This window comes from Lagenorhynchus albirostris, chromosome 5, assembly GCF_949774975.1.
Source record: "Lagenorhynchus albirostris chromosome 5, mLagAlb1.1, whole genome shotgun sequence".
NCBI classification, from domain to species: Eukaryota; Metazoa; Chordata; class Mammalia; order Artiodactyla; family Delphinidae; genus Lagenorhynchus; species Lagenorhynchus albirostris.
This window is the reverse complement of record NC_083099.1, coordinates 83,627,281-83,643,978: the sequence shown is the minus strand read 5'-3', so window position 1 is coordinate 83,643,978 and position 16,698 is coordinate 83,627,281. Positions and strand designations below refer to the sequence as shown.

General features: G+C 38.2%; 1 protein-coding gene across 2 annotated transcripts in view; it reads right to left on the bottom strand.

Annotated features, from left to right (window-relative positions):
- The window catches only part of LSAMP (limbic system associated membrane protein), a 649,641-nt gene that overhangs the window by 216,242 nt on the left and 416,701 nt on the right, over positions 1-16,698 (bottom strand). For both annotated transcript variants that reach the window (XM_060150589.1, XM_060150588.1), the window contains exon 3: positions 3,166-3,291. In XM_060150589.1, the coding sequence (XP_060006572.1) occupies positions 3,166-3,291 (126 nt within the window). The remainder of the gene's footprint in view (positions 1-3,165; positions 3,292-16,698) is intronic.

The window sequence follows — 16,698 nt, the reverse complement described above, 5'->3', positions numbered from 1 at the left end:
GGGGTCTGTAAACTACTCTGTAAAGGGCCAGGTAGAAAATATTTTAGGCTTTAGGGGCTAAGCCATATCTGTTGCACCTAGACTCTGCCGTTTTATTAAAAAAAAAAAAAATCCATAGACAATGTGTAACTGAATAAGCATGGTTTTGTTTCATTAAAAGTTTATTTATGGGCACTGAAATTTGAATGTCACATTTTTTTTTGCATGTTAAATAATAGAATTCTTTTGATTTTTTTCTAACCATTTAAAAATTGCTCTAAGCTTGCAGGTGGTAAAAATGTGAGGCAGGTTGGATTTGGCCCAGGGACTAGTTTTCTGATCCCTAGGCTGACTATTGGGAATCCCTGTGTGTACACCAAGTTTTCTAGTTGATGTTGAAGTCCCTCGTGTTCTCTGACTGTATGTAAATGCTGCCTTTATTGTGAAAGATCTAGCTTGTCCTTTGGTCTTTTGATAACTTGAAACATCATGGATAACCAGGTTATTCAGGGTTCAAACCATATGTTTACTATCGTGAAAAAGTCTACTAGAGTTAGCTATGAAGATCTAAACTCCTAGAACAAGCCTGGGAAGGCCTTGAAACTCCGGTTTGATCTCATTACTTTACTAAACTGAGGGGATAAAAAAGAAACTCCGGTTTGATCTCATTACTTTACCAAACTGAGGGGATAAAAAAGAATATATCTTTAGGTTCAGATCACCAATAGCATTTTTCCCTGAAAATAAAAAACCCAAAACTGTTTACTAGTCAATAGTACACCAAAAGAATAAAGTATTTTTATTAATGCAGTTCATTTCTTGATTATAACTTGAATATAATCTATCTTCCTTCCTTCTTCCATTCTTTTACCTCCACTTATTCCATAAAAAATTGAGATTATAAGTAATATATGTATATAAAGATTTAAATTAATTACAAAAGGTGAGACAATATGAAAATAATGGTAAGAAAACAAGATGAAAGCAAGAGTGTGTCTGTATATGGATTTGATATCATAAAATTCCACATAGTTTATTTAAAATCCACTTCATTAATGTGTAATTTATATATGATTTCCTCTATTCTTTCACAGACCAGTCATAAATTTGGCTCTAAGTTTGGTAACAGTCAATACGATGAAGGACTCATGATTATTTGTAAAAACTCACTGGGTTCATTTTAAAAAACAAACCATTGCTTAGAGAAAGGACAGTAGAAACATTGAAAACAAAGAGGAGTTTTCTCAAAGTGTCCTTTCGGAGGAAACTATGTCGTACAATTAACCATCTCTCAAAAACAACATTGCAGAAAATGCAATGATTTTAGAGGATACCTTTTATAACAGTGGTCCCCAACCTTTCTGGCACCAGGGAGCAGTTTCATGGAAGACAATTTTTCCACAGACTGGGCGGGGGGTGGGGGAGAGTGGGGACAATGGTTCAGATGGTAACGTGAGCAATGGGGAGCAGCAAATGAAACTTCGCTCACTCGCCCACCACTCACCTCCCGCTGTGTGGGCTGGTTCCTAACAGGCCACGGACCAGTCGCAGTCTGCGGCCCAGTGGTTCGGGACCCCTGTTTTGTAACATCCTTAAATATATGCCCAAAACTTTTATACCAAATAGTCATTTAGTAAAAGCACTTCTACATGGGAAAGGTCTAGGTGTTGTGGTATTGAGGGTTAATATCATTCCATTCAAGGAGAATGTGCTCTGGAGGTTTAATTTAATCCAGGGGAAATGTATATCATATCTAGATAATATATTATCTGATATTCACACTTCAGATAAGCCTGCATATGTATTTTTTTCCATGTGAGATTTAAGATGGGAATGAGAGGATATGAGTTTGAGGTTGATCCCCCAAATAAGTGCTTCATTTATTGCTTTTATATATTATCAATAAATGACAAGCTGTATGCATTAACAATAGAATGGGTTTTGAGTGACATTGTCTTAAGAAAATAGAAGCCTCTAATAAGAATAACTGCCTAAATAAAAGACCATTCCATAGGTTAGTCCAAACTTCACCTGATAAATTAATTTGAGGGCTAATATGAAAGGGAGGCCCATATTCTCACACCACAAAATACAAAATATTTAAAGATGCTACAACCAAACACTACCCTGGCCTGGCCTTTTAGAAGTATCTCGGGATAGCTCCCATTGCCTATCTAGCTTTGCACAACAATTTTTCATGGTGTTCATTTCAGAATTAATATGTTATAAACGAGATGTCTAGATTTTATACGAGAAAACTTTAAAAGAATATCAGATATAAATCAGTTAAATGTTGGGGGTTAGCTACCAAAATAAATGACATTTTCTAAGAATAATTGATCCATAGTTCCTCTTTCTGGAAAAACGAAATAGCAGGCCCCATTCTACAAACACTGTCATTCGCAAAGGCATGGTTTTGCATATAAGAAAATTTCATCTGTCGAGTAGGGGAGGATGCATGCAGTCAATACTAAATAATTTGGTAAAGTATTTAAATGAAGCTCAAAAGGCAGCAGAACCTCAGAACCCAATTATAGTGGGAGGAGGAGGGGAGAATGCAGAAGACTTCCCTGAGAAATGATTTTCTGACTTTTACTGAATTAGCATCCATAGCTGGGGATCCATAATGAGCTCATGAAGTTTAGTCCATGCCTGGTGCCCCTCCACAGAGCCAGATGCTAAGGATAGGATATTAGAAGTCACAAACAATTGTGTATTATCCCTAAAAGATTTCATCACAAGGTGCTACATATAAGGAAACTATATTTAAAAGCAAAGCAAAACTAAAAAACATACAAAGAGCTATGGAAATTTAATCCATACAAAATATTGCTCCAAGGCATTCAGGCACCAACCTGGCATATATTTCAGACATAATACTAAGTCATTTAATGCATTTAATGCTTCTATATTTGTTGCCTTGAGGAAGTGTTTTATTGGAAATGAAACATATCATATATAAATCATCAAAAATATATATATATTTTTCTCCCCCATGGTTGTAGACTTTATAGAGATGGATACATTAGCCAAGACCAGAGATGACCCTAAACAAGTCCTATGTCACTACTGTAATAGTGTTTTAATAACAATATACATGCTTGCCTTTTGGATCCAATGGAATCACAGAAACATGAGGATATTCTAAATAGCGTATGACATCTGGGGGACTGGTAGGTTACTTACCAGTTGGTGTAAGGTGTCTCCAGGTGATAACAGGTTCAGGACGGCCATTGGCCATGCAGACCAGGGTCACGTTGCTGCCCTCATTCACAGTGACATCCGAGGAAATGTTGGAGATCTTTGGTGGAACTGTAAAGACAAAAGCAAACGGAATATGTAAGCATGTCAGTAAAAGCAGGTTTCCAGTACTGGTCCATGCAACAGGAAGTGGCAAATTCAAGCGAAGTGCTTTTCTGACTTAAACCATTTGAGTTTTTGTATTAAGAAGTCTGGGTGCTTTTGGACATCCTTACAGACTTAGTGAGCAGTTGAAAAGCGTGGTTCTTACTATAAGGTGAGAATCTCTCCACTATGGTCAAGTGCTGTAGGAAGTATGCAGAGTAACATAATGAAAATGTCTTAGCTCTTTTCTGATTACAATGGACCTTATTTGGTTATTAGAGAATATGCACACTTATACACATTAAGAATAAATTTTCTTATCACTAAATATTACCGACATTTATGTTCTTATGTGTATAAAATGATTATAGCCCACTATTTACTCCAAATGTCAGGAAAAGAAAAGCAGTGCTATTTAATGTCGGATTGCAGAGTTGTGTCATAAAGATGCAGTAATACCTTGTTGCTTATAATCTAGCCACAAAAGGAAACACTTGGTTAATCACTACAAGAGAAAACCTGTAAATATCATCTTGGTGTGTGACAGGCCTGATGATGTACCTTAGAGCTTAAAAATGGAATTAATAAGGCCTATGTCACAGACAGGTAGACTTTATAAAAATACTACTATTACTCCTAATACTATTACCACCACTACTACTAACACTTTAATAATAGCTAACTTTAAGCATTTGCTATACATAAGACCTTATGTAGATTACTTTATAAGTATTGTATTATCTCAATAACTCCTTATAATAAGGAAATAATACCCTATGAGGATTTTATTTATGGGTGGAAAACTAAGTTATAGTTATAGGCTAGGTGAGAAACAGAAAACAGATTTGAATCTGAAAAGACTCCAGGGCCCAAGCTCTTAAGCCCTACTTGAATGAATCTTCATCTTCACAATCCAGGCTACCAGATGGCCAAAAATGACAGAAATTACTTCTCCGTGATATGAGAAATGAGTCCCCAAGGGCTAGCTGCACTGCCGTCTGACTTCCTTCATTAGTGTTCTGGGTGGCAACATTAGATCTCACACTGGTGGGCTTAAGTGGAAAGTGAATTACTTACAAATTTCATCACAGAGGTTATGCACTGATTACAAATTGCAGAGTTTATGCTTTGCGATTTTCCTTTTTTTTTAACTCTTAGCTGCTTATGCTGTCTCTGAAAAACTATGTGTCAGGGGAGGGAGGAAGACAAAAGAGCATGAAGTATTTCAATAATAAAAAAACTCTTATTTTTTCTCACTCTTCCTGCCCATTATAGACTCTGTGCAATGACAAATAAAACAGGAACATTTTCTGCTTGTAGAGGCAGCTGCCTGACAACTGTATTATCCCTGCAGATCACTGTTAGCAGTTATTGATGGTACCTGGGCAGCTGACCAGGTCAGAGTGTCACAAGGAGTAAGTGGAAGGAGGATCCTCTTGACCTTGGCATTCTTCTCACAGTGACATCTGATATGGCCTCTGGGTAGGAACCAGTGATTCCAAATCAAACCCAATGGCAGAAGTAGAATGTAGTTGATTCCTGTCACTTAGCAACTTCTATTTGTAGAGTTTCTGCTTCCCCTTTGGGTTCAGAGTAGTTTTCTCATATTCATACACTGACTTACAGTATACCCTCCGAGACTTTTACAATGAGGACCTGAAAGGTTATATCCATTTAATAGGGAAGAATATGAGGCACAGAGTGGAATAATGGCTTATCAAGGGTGATCACATCATGAAATACGGCTAGGCTTAGAACCCAGAGCTCCTGAATGTACAATTGTTCTACTGTTTAATATTAACAGTTTTTTTTTTTTAATATTAACAGTTTTTAATTCCCAGTCGAGTAAGCCATGGTTCTGAACATGTCCAAAAACACCTACAATACAACCTATGATGGTGTTTGAGAACAAGACTTGGACATCCTAGGTACCTCCCTCAACAATCTAAGAACTGTAACAGGAAGCTATACAGTAATTGTAAAAGCTCACGTCACTCAATTCAAAGTTTATTCTGAACTCCAAGACAGGACGTAGAGTAGAGAAAAGAAACACAGATGTGTTCTGATTTAAAAAAAAAAAAAAAGTGGAGGAGGAAAGATTCCATATCCCTAATATATAAACATGTAAATTTACAAAATAGAAAAAAAATCTCCAATGGCCAAGATCTGAGAGAGTTATTATTTGTGATAAAATTGACTCATATTGCCTCTCCTTTATAGGAGGAATATATATGTACTAAGGACTTTGATTTTACATGGCACACAAGTAAGGTCACTTGCTCAATATTACATAGACAGGTAGTAATAAAATTGGGAATAAAATCTAGAATAATTAGCTACAGGGCTATGCTTTAGCCACCAAACTATATTCTTTCTCCTAATTAAGGACAGTATATTCAGGTCCTGAATCTCAGACACTGGAGATACACAAAGTGTTTGTGTTGAACAGTTAGAAATGCAATCATGTTGACATTGTATCCCACCTTCCTCTGGGTCACTAACCAGTAGTTTCACTCCATCATTTATCTTCCTACTTTATTGTACTTTGTATCAGCTTCTTGCCATAAGCATTTATATATGATGTAGCCTTTTTGCTCTAGAAAGAAATCCCTCCCCAAATCCCGTCTTACCTTCTTATTTACTTTTAACTTCTCTATCTCCAAATTTTTGAAGGACTTGTTCTATACCATGTCTTCACTTCCCATTCACACTCCAACCTTCAGTGCAATCTGCATTCTCTCATTAACCTCCAAAGAAACTGCCCTCAAGAGGCTCACCAATTTGTTTGAACCATACTGTTTTCAGGTCCAACGAAAATTTTTGTTATTATTCCTATTTTTCACTGAAGTAGTTGACTTTGTTGACCAGAACCTCATTCTTCCTTTCCTTAGTTTCTAGGTCACAAACTCAGCTGCTTTTCCTCTTACCCTTCTGGCCAACCTTCCAAGTTTAACTTTTGGTCTTATCTTGTCCCCTTCCTTAAACATCTGAAGGTTTGATCACTGTCTTCTTTTTAAATATTATTCACTGTGATCACTCACTACTCATCTACTCTTGAGCTTCAGAAGCTAATGTCATGCTATTGATGACTCCCAAATCAGTAACTTCAGCCCATATTTTTCTCATGACCTTTATATCTGCACTTTCAATGAACAAACTATTCTACGTCTCCACTGAATGTCTCACAGAAATCCAGGATTCAACATACTCAGGCGTCATCGTCTTCCTTCCCACAGAAAACCTGTAATCTTGTGATCACTTTCTCAGTAATGGTGTCCCCATGAAAACAGTTGCCCAAACCAAAAAAGAAGTTTATCTCCCTCGACGGCTCTCTCTCCTTTACTGCCCCCATATAAAATGGATCCCCAAATTCTACGGCTTATGACTTTTAAATATCTCTCAGATTCATTTATCACTCTCAATTCCTCTCTCAATTCCTATTCCTACCAGCCTTGTTCCAACCATCAACATTTCTTTTTATTTTTTTTTGCCTGAATTACCGCAAAAACATTACAACTAGTTTCTTTGCCTCTAGTGTTCTTCTCTCCAAGCTCACTGTCATTCATTCACCATACTGCAATCAGAATTTTCCCCCTAAATGGCAAATATGAATATGGTATCCTCTGATTAATCTCATTGCCCTCAAAATAAAAACTTCTTAATATGGCTTAATAGGTCATTCATGGTTAGCCCCTGCTTCTCTCTCCTGCCTTATTTCCTATTCCCTTTGCGTTGCATCATCCAGTCAAATCAAGCAACTTTTGATTCCTGGAATATACTATCTTTGTTTACTCCCAGGCATTTAACATTCAATTTTTTTCTACATGGAATGTCTTCTTTCAACTCTTCATGTGACTCTTCCATTTCCTCCATCAGGTCTCAACTTGTCAGCTTGTTTTCTCACTTCTTCCAGGAAGACTGTCCTGTCATCCCCCACCTATCCCCAACCCCACTCCTGATTCCATATTGGGTGCCCCTCCTGTGTTCTCACACTGTACCCTGTGTTTCTCCACACAGCACTGAACCATAATTGCTGGATTATTTACCTATGCCAGGCACTAAACTGAAAGAGGCAGACAGGAAGGCCTTTGTCCACTGAATCTTAACAGAGCACGGTACTTGGAATACGGTAGGTGCTCAGTCAGTGTGTTTGAAAAAAGAAATGAATGAAATTTTTCTCTCCAACTCTTTTCTGAGCTCAAAGAAGTCATCTCATTAAATTTTTGTCACAAAGGAGCAAGCTTTTATTCTGAACCAGTAAAACATTTTTATCAATATTTCTTTAGGTACCCATCTAGTCATCTATTTCACTATCAACTTTGACTCAATTAAAAAAAAATTGAAGACGAGGGGAAGATGGTGAAAGAATAAGACACGATCACCTTCCTCCCCACAGATACAACAGAAATACATCTACACGTGGAACAACTCCTACAGAACACCTACTGAACGCTGGCAGAAGACCTCAGACCTCCCAAAAGGCAAGACTCTCCCCACGTACCTGGGTAGGGCAAAAGAAAAAAGAATAAACTGAGACAAAAGAATAGGGACGGGACCCGCACCAGTGGGAGGGAGCTGTGAAGGAGGAAACGTTTCCACACACTAGGCAGCCCCTTCGCGGGCGGAGACTGTGGGTGGTGCAGGGGGAAAGCTTCGGAGCCACGGAGGAGAGCACAGCAACAAGGTTGTGGAGGACAAAGCGGGGAGATTCCCGCACAGAAGATCAGTGCCGACCGGCACTCACTAGCCCGAGAGGCTTGTCTGCTCACTCACCGGGGCGGGCGGGGCTGCGAGCTGAGGCTCGGGCTTCGGTCGGAGCGCAGGGAGAGGACTGGGGTTGGCGGCGTGAACACAGCCTGCAGGGGGTTAGTGCGCCACAGCTAGCCGGGAGGGAGTCCGGGGAAAGTCTGGACCTGCCGAAGAGGCAAGAGACTTTTTCTTCCCTCTTTGTTTCCTGGTGCGCGATGAAAGGGGATTAAGAGCGCTGCTTAAAGGAGCTCCAGAGACTGGCGCGAGCCGCGGCTAAAAGCGCGGACCCCAGAGACGGGCATGAGACGCTAAGGCTGCTGCTGCCGCCACCAAGAAGCCTGTGTGTGAGGACAGGTCACTATCCACACCTCCCTTCCGGGGAGCCTGTGCAGCCCGCCACTGCCAGGGTCCCGGGATCCACGGACAACTCTCCCGGGAGAACGCACGGCGCGCCTCAGGCTGGTGCAACGTCACGCCGGCCTCTGCCGCCGCAGGCCCGCCCCGCACTCCGTGCCCCTCCCTCCCCCAGGCCTGAGTGAGCCAGAGCCCCCGAAGCAGCGGCTCCTTTAACCCCGTCCTGTCTGAGCAAAGAACAGATGCCTTCCGGCGACCTACACACAGAGGCGGGGCCAAATCCAAAGCTGAGCCTTGGGAGCTGTGAGAACAAAGAAGAGAAAGGGAAATCTCTCCCAGCAGCCTCAGAAGCAGCGGATTAAATCTCCACAATCAACTTGATGTACCCTGCATCTGTGGAATACCTGAATAGACAACGAATCATCCCAAATTGAGGAGGTGGACTTTTAGAGCAAGATTTATGATTTTTTCCCCTTTTCCTCTTTTTGTGAGTGTGTATGTGTATGCTTCTGTGTGAGATTTTGTCTGTATAGCTTTTTTGTTGTTGTTCTTAACATCTTTATTGAGGTATAATTGCTTTACAATGGTTGTATAACGTTGCTTCCACCATTTGTCCTAGGGTTCTATCTGTCCGGTTTTTTTTTTTTTTTCTTTTAAAAAAATTTCTTTTTGTTCTTAATAATTATTTTTTATTTTAAAACTTTATTTTATTTTATCTTACTTTATTTTATTTTACTTTATCTTCTTTTCTCTTTCCTTCCTTCCCTCCTTCCTTCCTTCCTCCCTCCCTCCCTCCCTTCTTTCCTTCCTTCCTTCCTTCCTTCATTCTTTCCTTCCTTTCTCCCTTTTATTCTGAGCCGTGTGGATGAAAGGCTTTTGGTGCTGCAGCCAGGAGTCAGTGCTGTGCCTCTGAGGTGGGAGAGCCAACTTCAGGACACTGGTCCACAGACACCTCCCAGCTCCACATAATATCAAACGGCGAAAATCTCCCAGAGATCTCCATCTCAACACCAGCACCCAGCTTCACTCAATGACCAGCAAGCTACAGTGCTGGACACCCTATGCCAAACAACTAGCAAGACAGGAACACAACCCCACCCATTAGCAGAGAGGCTGCTTAAAATCATAATAAGTCCACAGGCACAGCAAAACACACCACCAGACATGGAACTGCCCACCAGAAAGACAAGATCCAGCCTCATCCACCAGAACACAGGCACTAGTCCCCTCCACCAGGAAGCCTACACAACCCACTGAACGAAACTTAGCCACTGGGGAGACACACCAAAAACAACGGGAACTACGAACCTGCAGCTTGCAAAAAGGAGACCCCAATCACAGTAAGATAAGCAAAATGAGAAGACAGAAAAACACACAGCAGATGAAGGAGAAAGATAAAAACCCACCAGACCTAACAAATGAAGAGGAAATAGGCAGTCTACCTTTGAAAGAATTCAGAATAATGATACTAAAGATGATCCAAAATCTTGGAAATAGAATAGACAAAATGCAATAAACATTTAACAAGGACCTAGAAGAACTAAAGATGAACAACAAAATAAATGAAATGAAAAAGACCCTAGATGGGATCAATAGCAGAATAACTGAGGCAGAAGAATGGATAAGTGACCTGGAAGATAAAATAGTGGAAATAACTACTGCAGAGCAGAATAAAGAAAAAAGAATGAAAAGAACTGAGGACAGTCTCAGAGACCTCTGGGACAACATTAAGTTCACCAACATTCGAATTACAGGGGTTCCAGAAAAATAAGAGAAAAAGAAAGGAACTGAGAAAATATTTGAAGAGATTATAGTTGAAAACTTCCCTAATATGGGAAAGGAAATAGTTAATCAATTCCAGGCAGCACAGAGAGTCCCATACAGGATAAATCCAAAGAAATATGCCAAGACGCATATTAATCAAACTGTCAAAAATTAAATACAAAGAAAACATATTAAAAGCAGCAAGGGAACAACAACAAATAACACACAATGGAATCCACATAAGGTTAACAGCTGATCTTTCAGAAGAAACTCTGCAAGCCAGAAAGGACTGGCAGGACATATTTAAAGTGATGAAGGAGAAAAACCTACAACCAAGATTACTCTACCCAGCAAGGGTCTCATTCAGATTTGATGGCGAAATTAAAACCTTTACCGACAAGCAAAAGCTGAGAGAGTTCAGCAACACCAAACCAGCTTTACAACGAATGCTAAAGGAACTTCTCTAGGGAAGAAACACAAGAGAAGGAAAAGACCTACAATAACGAACCCAAAACAATTAAGAAAATGGGAATAGGAACATACATACGGATAATTACCTTAAATGTAAATGGACTAAATGCTCCCACCAAAAGACACAAATTGGCTGAATGGATACAAAAACAAGACCCATATATATGCTGTCTACAAGAGACCCACTTCAGACCTAGGGACACATACACACTGAAAGTGAGGGGATGGAAAAAGATATTCCATGCAAATGGAAACCAAAAGAAAGCTGGAGTAGCAATTCTCATATCAGACAAAACAGACTTTAAAATAAAGACTATTAGAAGAGACAAAGAAGGACACTACATACTGATCAAGGGTTCGATCCAAGAAGAAGATATAACAATTGTAAATACTTATGCACCCAACATAGGAGCACCTCGATACATAAGGCAAATACTAAGAGCCATAAAAGGGGAAATCAACAGTAAATCATTCATAGGAGGGGACTTCAACACCCCACTTTCACCAATGGACAGATCATCCAAAATGAAAATAAATAAGGAAACACAAGCGTTAAATGATACATTAAACAAGATGGACTTAATTGATATTTATAGGACATTCCATCCAAAAACAACAAAATACACATTTTTCTCAAGTGCTCATGGAACATTCTCCAGGATAGATCATATCTTGGGTCACAAATCAAGCCTTGGTAAATTTAAGAAAATTGAAATTGTATCAAGTATCTTTTCCGACCACAACGCTATGAGACTAGATATCAATTACAGGAAAAGATCTGTAAAAAATACAAACACATGGAGGCTAAACAATACACTACCTAAAAACGAAGTGACCACTGAAGAAATCAAAGAGGAAATCAAAAAATACCTAGAAACAAATGACAATGGAGACACGATGACCCAAAACCTACGGGATGCAGCAAAAGCAGTTCTAAGAGGGAAGTTTATAGCAATACAATCCTACCTTAAGAAACAGGAAACACCTCGAATAAACAACCTAACCTTGCACCTAAAGCAATTAGAGAAAGAAGAACACAAAAACCCCAAAGTTAGCAGAAGGAAAGAAATCATAAAAATCAGATAAATGAAAAAGAAATGAAGGAAACAATAGCAAAGATCAATAAAACTAAAAGCTGGTTCTTTGAGAAGATAAACAAAATAGATAAACCATTAGCCAGACTCATCAAGAAAAAAAGGGAGAAGACTCAAATCAATAGAATTAGAAATAAAACAGGAGAAGTAACAACTGACACTGCAGAAATACAAAAGATCATGAGAGATTACTACAAGCAACTCTATGCCAATAAAATGGATAACCTGGAAGAAATGGACAAATTCTTAGAAATGCACAACCTGCCAAGATTTAATCAGGAAGAAACAGAAAAGATGAACAGACCAATCACAAGCACTGAAATTGAAACTGTGATTAAAAATCTGCCAACAAACAAAAGCCCAGGACCAGATGGCTTCACAGGCGAATTCTATCAAACATTTACAGAAGAGCTAACACCTATCCTTCTCAAACTCTTCCAAAATATAGCAGAGGGAGGAACACTCCCAAACTCATTCTACGAGGCCACCATCACCCTGATACCAAAACCAGACAAGGATGTCACAAAGAAAGAAAACTAAAGGCCAATATCACTGATGAATATAGATGCAAAAATCCTCAACAAAATACTAGCAAACAGAATCCAACAGCACACTAAAAAGATCATACACCATGATCAAGTGGGCTTTATTCCAGGAATGCAAGGATTCTTCAATATACGCAAATCAATCAACATGATACTCCATATTAACAAACTGAAGGAGAGAAACCATATGATCATCTCAATAGATGCAGAGAAAACTTTTGACAAAATTCAACACCCATTTATGATAAAAACCCGGTGGAAAGTAGGCATAGAGGGAACTTTCCTCAACATAATAAAGGCCATATATGACAAACCCACAGCTAACATCGTCCTCAATGGTGAAAAACTGAAAGCATTTCCACTAAGATCAGGAACAAGACAAGGTTGCCCACTCTCACCACTCTTATTCAACATAGTTTTGGAAGTTTTAGCCACAGCAATCAGAGAAGTAAAGGAAATAAAAGGAATCCAAATCAGGAAAGAAGAAGTAAAGCTGTCACTGTTTGCAGATGACATGATACTATACATAGAGAATCCTAAAGATGCTACCAGAAAACTACTAGAGTTAATCAATGAATCTGGCAAAGTAGCAGGATACAAAATGAATGCACAGAAGTCTCTGGCATTCCTATACACTAATGATGAAAAATCTGAAAGTGAAATCAAGAAAACACTCCCATTTACCACTGCAACAAAAAGAATAAAATATCTAGGAATAAACCTATCTAAGGAGACAAAAGACCTGTATGCAGAAAATTATAAGACACTGATGAAAGAAATTAAAGATGATACAAATAGATGGAGAGATATACCATGTTCTTGGATTGGAAGAATCAACATTGTGAAAATGCCTCTACTACCCAAAGCCATCTACAGATTCAATGCAGTCCCTATCAAACTACCACTGGCATTTTTCACAGAACTAGAACAAAAAATTTCACAATTTGTATGGAAACACAAAAGACCCCGAATAGCCAAAGCAATCTTGAGAACGAAAAACGGAGCTGGAGGAATCAGGCTCCCTGACTTCAGACTATACTACAAAGCTACAGTAATCAAGACAGTATGGTACTGGCACAAAAACAGAAATATAGATCAATGGAACAGGATAGAAAGCCCAGAGATAAACCCACGCACATATGGTCACCTTATCTTTGATAAAGGAGGTCGGAATGTACAGTGGAGAAAGGACAGCCTCTTCAATAAGTGGTGCTGGGAAAACTGGACAGGTACATGTAAAAGTATGAGATTAGATCACTCCTTAACACCATACACAAAAATAAGCTCAAAATGGATTAAAGACCTAAATGTAAGGCCAGAAACTATCAAACTCTTAGAGGAAAACATAGGCAGAACACTCTATGACATAAATCACAGCAAGATCCTTTTTGACCCACCTCCTAGAGAAATGGAAATAAAAACAAAAATAAACAAATGGGACCTAATGAAACTTCAAAGCTTTTGCACAGCAAAGGAAACCATAAACAAGACCAAAAGACAACCCTCAGAATGGGAGAAAATATTTGCAAATGAAGCAACTGACAAAGGATTAATCTCCAAAATTTATAAGCAGCTCATGCAGGTCAATAGCAAAAAAACACCCGATCCAAAAATGGGCAGAAGACCTAAATAGACATTTCTCCAAAGAAGATATACAGACTGCCAACAAACACATGAAAGAATGCTGAACATCATTAATCATTAGACAAATGCAAATCAAAACTACAATGAGACATCATCTCACACCAGTCAGAATGGCCATCATCAAAAAATCTACAAACAGTAAATGCTGGAGAGGGTGTGAAGAAAAGGGAACACTCTTGCACTGCTGGTGGGAATGTGAATTGGTTCAGCCACTATGGAGAACATTATGGAGGTTCCTTAAAAAATGAAAAATAGAACTACCATATGACCCAGCAATCCCACTACTGGGAATATACCCTGAGAAAACCATAATTCAAAAAGAGTCATGTACCAAAATGTTCATTGCAGCTCTATTTACAATAGCCCGGAGATGGAAACAACCTAAGTGTCCATCATCGGATGAATGGATAAAGAAGATGTGGCACATATATACAATGGAATATTACTCAGCCATAAAAAGAAACGAAATGGAGCTATTTGTAATGAGGTGGATGGACCTAGAGTCTGTCATACAGAGTGAAGTAAGTCAGAAAGAGAAAGACAAATACCACAAGTTAACACATATATATATGGAATTTAAGGGAAAAAAAATGTCCTGACGAACCTAGGGGTAAGACAGGAATAAAGTCACAGACCTACTAGAGAATGGACTTCAGGATAGTGGGAGGGGGGAAGGGTAAGCTGTGATAAAGTGAGAGAGTGGCATGGATATATGTACACTACCAAACGTAAAATAGATAGCTAGTGAGAAGTAGCCGCATAGCACAGGGAGATCAGCTCAGTGCTTTGTGACCACCTAGAGGGGTGGGATAGGGAGAGTGGGAGGGAGGGAGACACAAGAGGGAAGAGATATGGGAACATATGTATATGTATAACTGATTCACTTTGTTATAAAGGAGAAACTAACACACCATTGTAAAGCAATTATACTCCAATAAACATGTAAAAAAAAAAAAGTAAATGCAATACAATAATGCAACCAACAAGGTGTTAATCTCCAAAACAGACAGTTCAAAAAAAAAAAAATTGACCATGGGGCAGAAAAATGTTCATATATTTTAGAAACCAAGATGAACTTGGTGTCCAACTTCCTCAATTACAGACTTTTCAGGGTTTTAACTTCTTTTTTTCTTTTCTATCATGAGTCATATATACATGTGTGTGTGTATATATATATATATATATATTTGCATGTATGTATACAAATACATGTAACTTTTTTTTGTTTAATGGTTTAATAGTTCCTTCCTAGTTTCCTATAGTTATTCATGCAGTCTACATTTATACCGTCACTGATAACATAATATTAAAGAGGCAAATCAAAGTTTTTTTTTCTGTTACTCATAAAATTTTTATAAAGATTCTGGGAAGTAAAAAGTATTTTTATTATCATTACTGCCATTTTACAGATGTGGACATAAGGGATAAAATGGGTAAAAATCACATTAGCTAAGGAATTATAGAGCTAGTACCAAAACCAAAGGCTTACAGATTTCCCAAACTTAGCTCTTCCTCTATATTACACTCACTTTTGCAAAAGTGGTTCCAAATAGTATTTGTTACTCTATTTTAATTCTCAGTAAGGATGACTACTTAGGAAATACTGTTTAACATGATAACCTTATTTGCATCAGCAAACATAAGTTGTTTATCAAAATCACTGTAATATTGATTTATGTTCAATTCTTGGGTCATCACAGTAGTCTGGGTAGTTTTTGTTTGTTAGTTTGCTTTGGTTTTCTCTTTCTGGAGTATTTCCTAACAATTTTTACTCAAAGGATATTAATGTGACTTATTATATTTTCTTAAATTTTATGCCATGAACCATTTATTTAAAGTTTTCAGCCTATTCAGTTTCAGTGACTTCTCCAGTTTGTCTGGATTATTTTGTTTTGCTTATCAACTAATGACAGGTCCTTATACCATAAGGAATTGACCTTTTGTTATTTACAATTTCCCCAATTTATTCTTAATTTTATGACCATATTTGTTTTGTAGGTGTCTTTTTTTTGTTTTGTTTTTGGCCATGCGATGCAGCATGCGGGATCTCAGTTCCCCGACCAGGAATGAAACCCATGCCCCCTTCCAGTGGAAGCATGGGGCCCTAACCACTGGACCACCAGGGAAGCCCGAAGTCTTAATTTTTTAATTTATCTTTCTTTTGTGATTTCTTCTATTGCTTCTGGGCATATTAGGTCTTTTTATAACATAAGATCAGTTAAATGCTTATCTCTATTTCTTTTATTTTTCTTTTAATGGTCTGTTTCATTTTTTAAAAAGTGAACTCTTTACATCATATGGGATTTACTTATGGTGTGAACTGTAACTAAATTTTCCCCCATATGTTTTTAGTCAATTTCCCCAATACCATTTGCTAAATAATATAAAATGCATACGTCATTTTGGTTTTCATAATTACCCTATATAGTGCTACCCATTTGGCCAGAGCAATATTTTCTGGGAAACGTAAATATAAGCCTTACTTACCATGCCAAGTAATTTATCAAAATATTTGAAAATATAAGTCACTAATCTTTCGGACACCACACTATTATTAGGTGTTGCCAGTTCCAAAATTAATTGTTTATTAGAATAATACCTTCTAAAATGCTGAGTGAAAAACATAATTTAGATACCCTTCTTTCAGGACATTAGTAAAATTCATTATTCAAAGTAATCCTCAGGGTTTCCATTGTAAAAAAAAAATGTAAAATGAATACGCCACACCCAACACTTCTAATTTTAAAATCTGA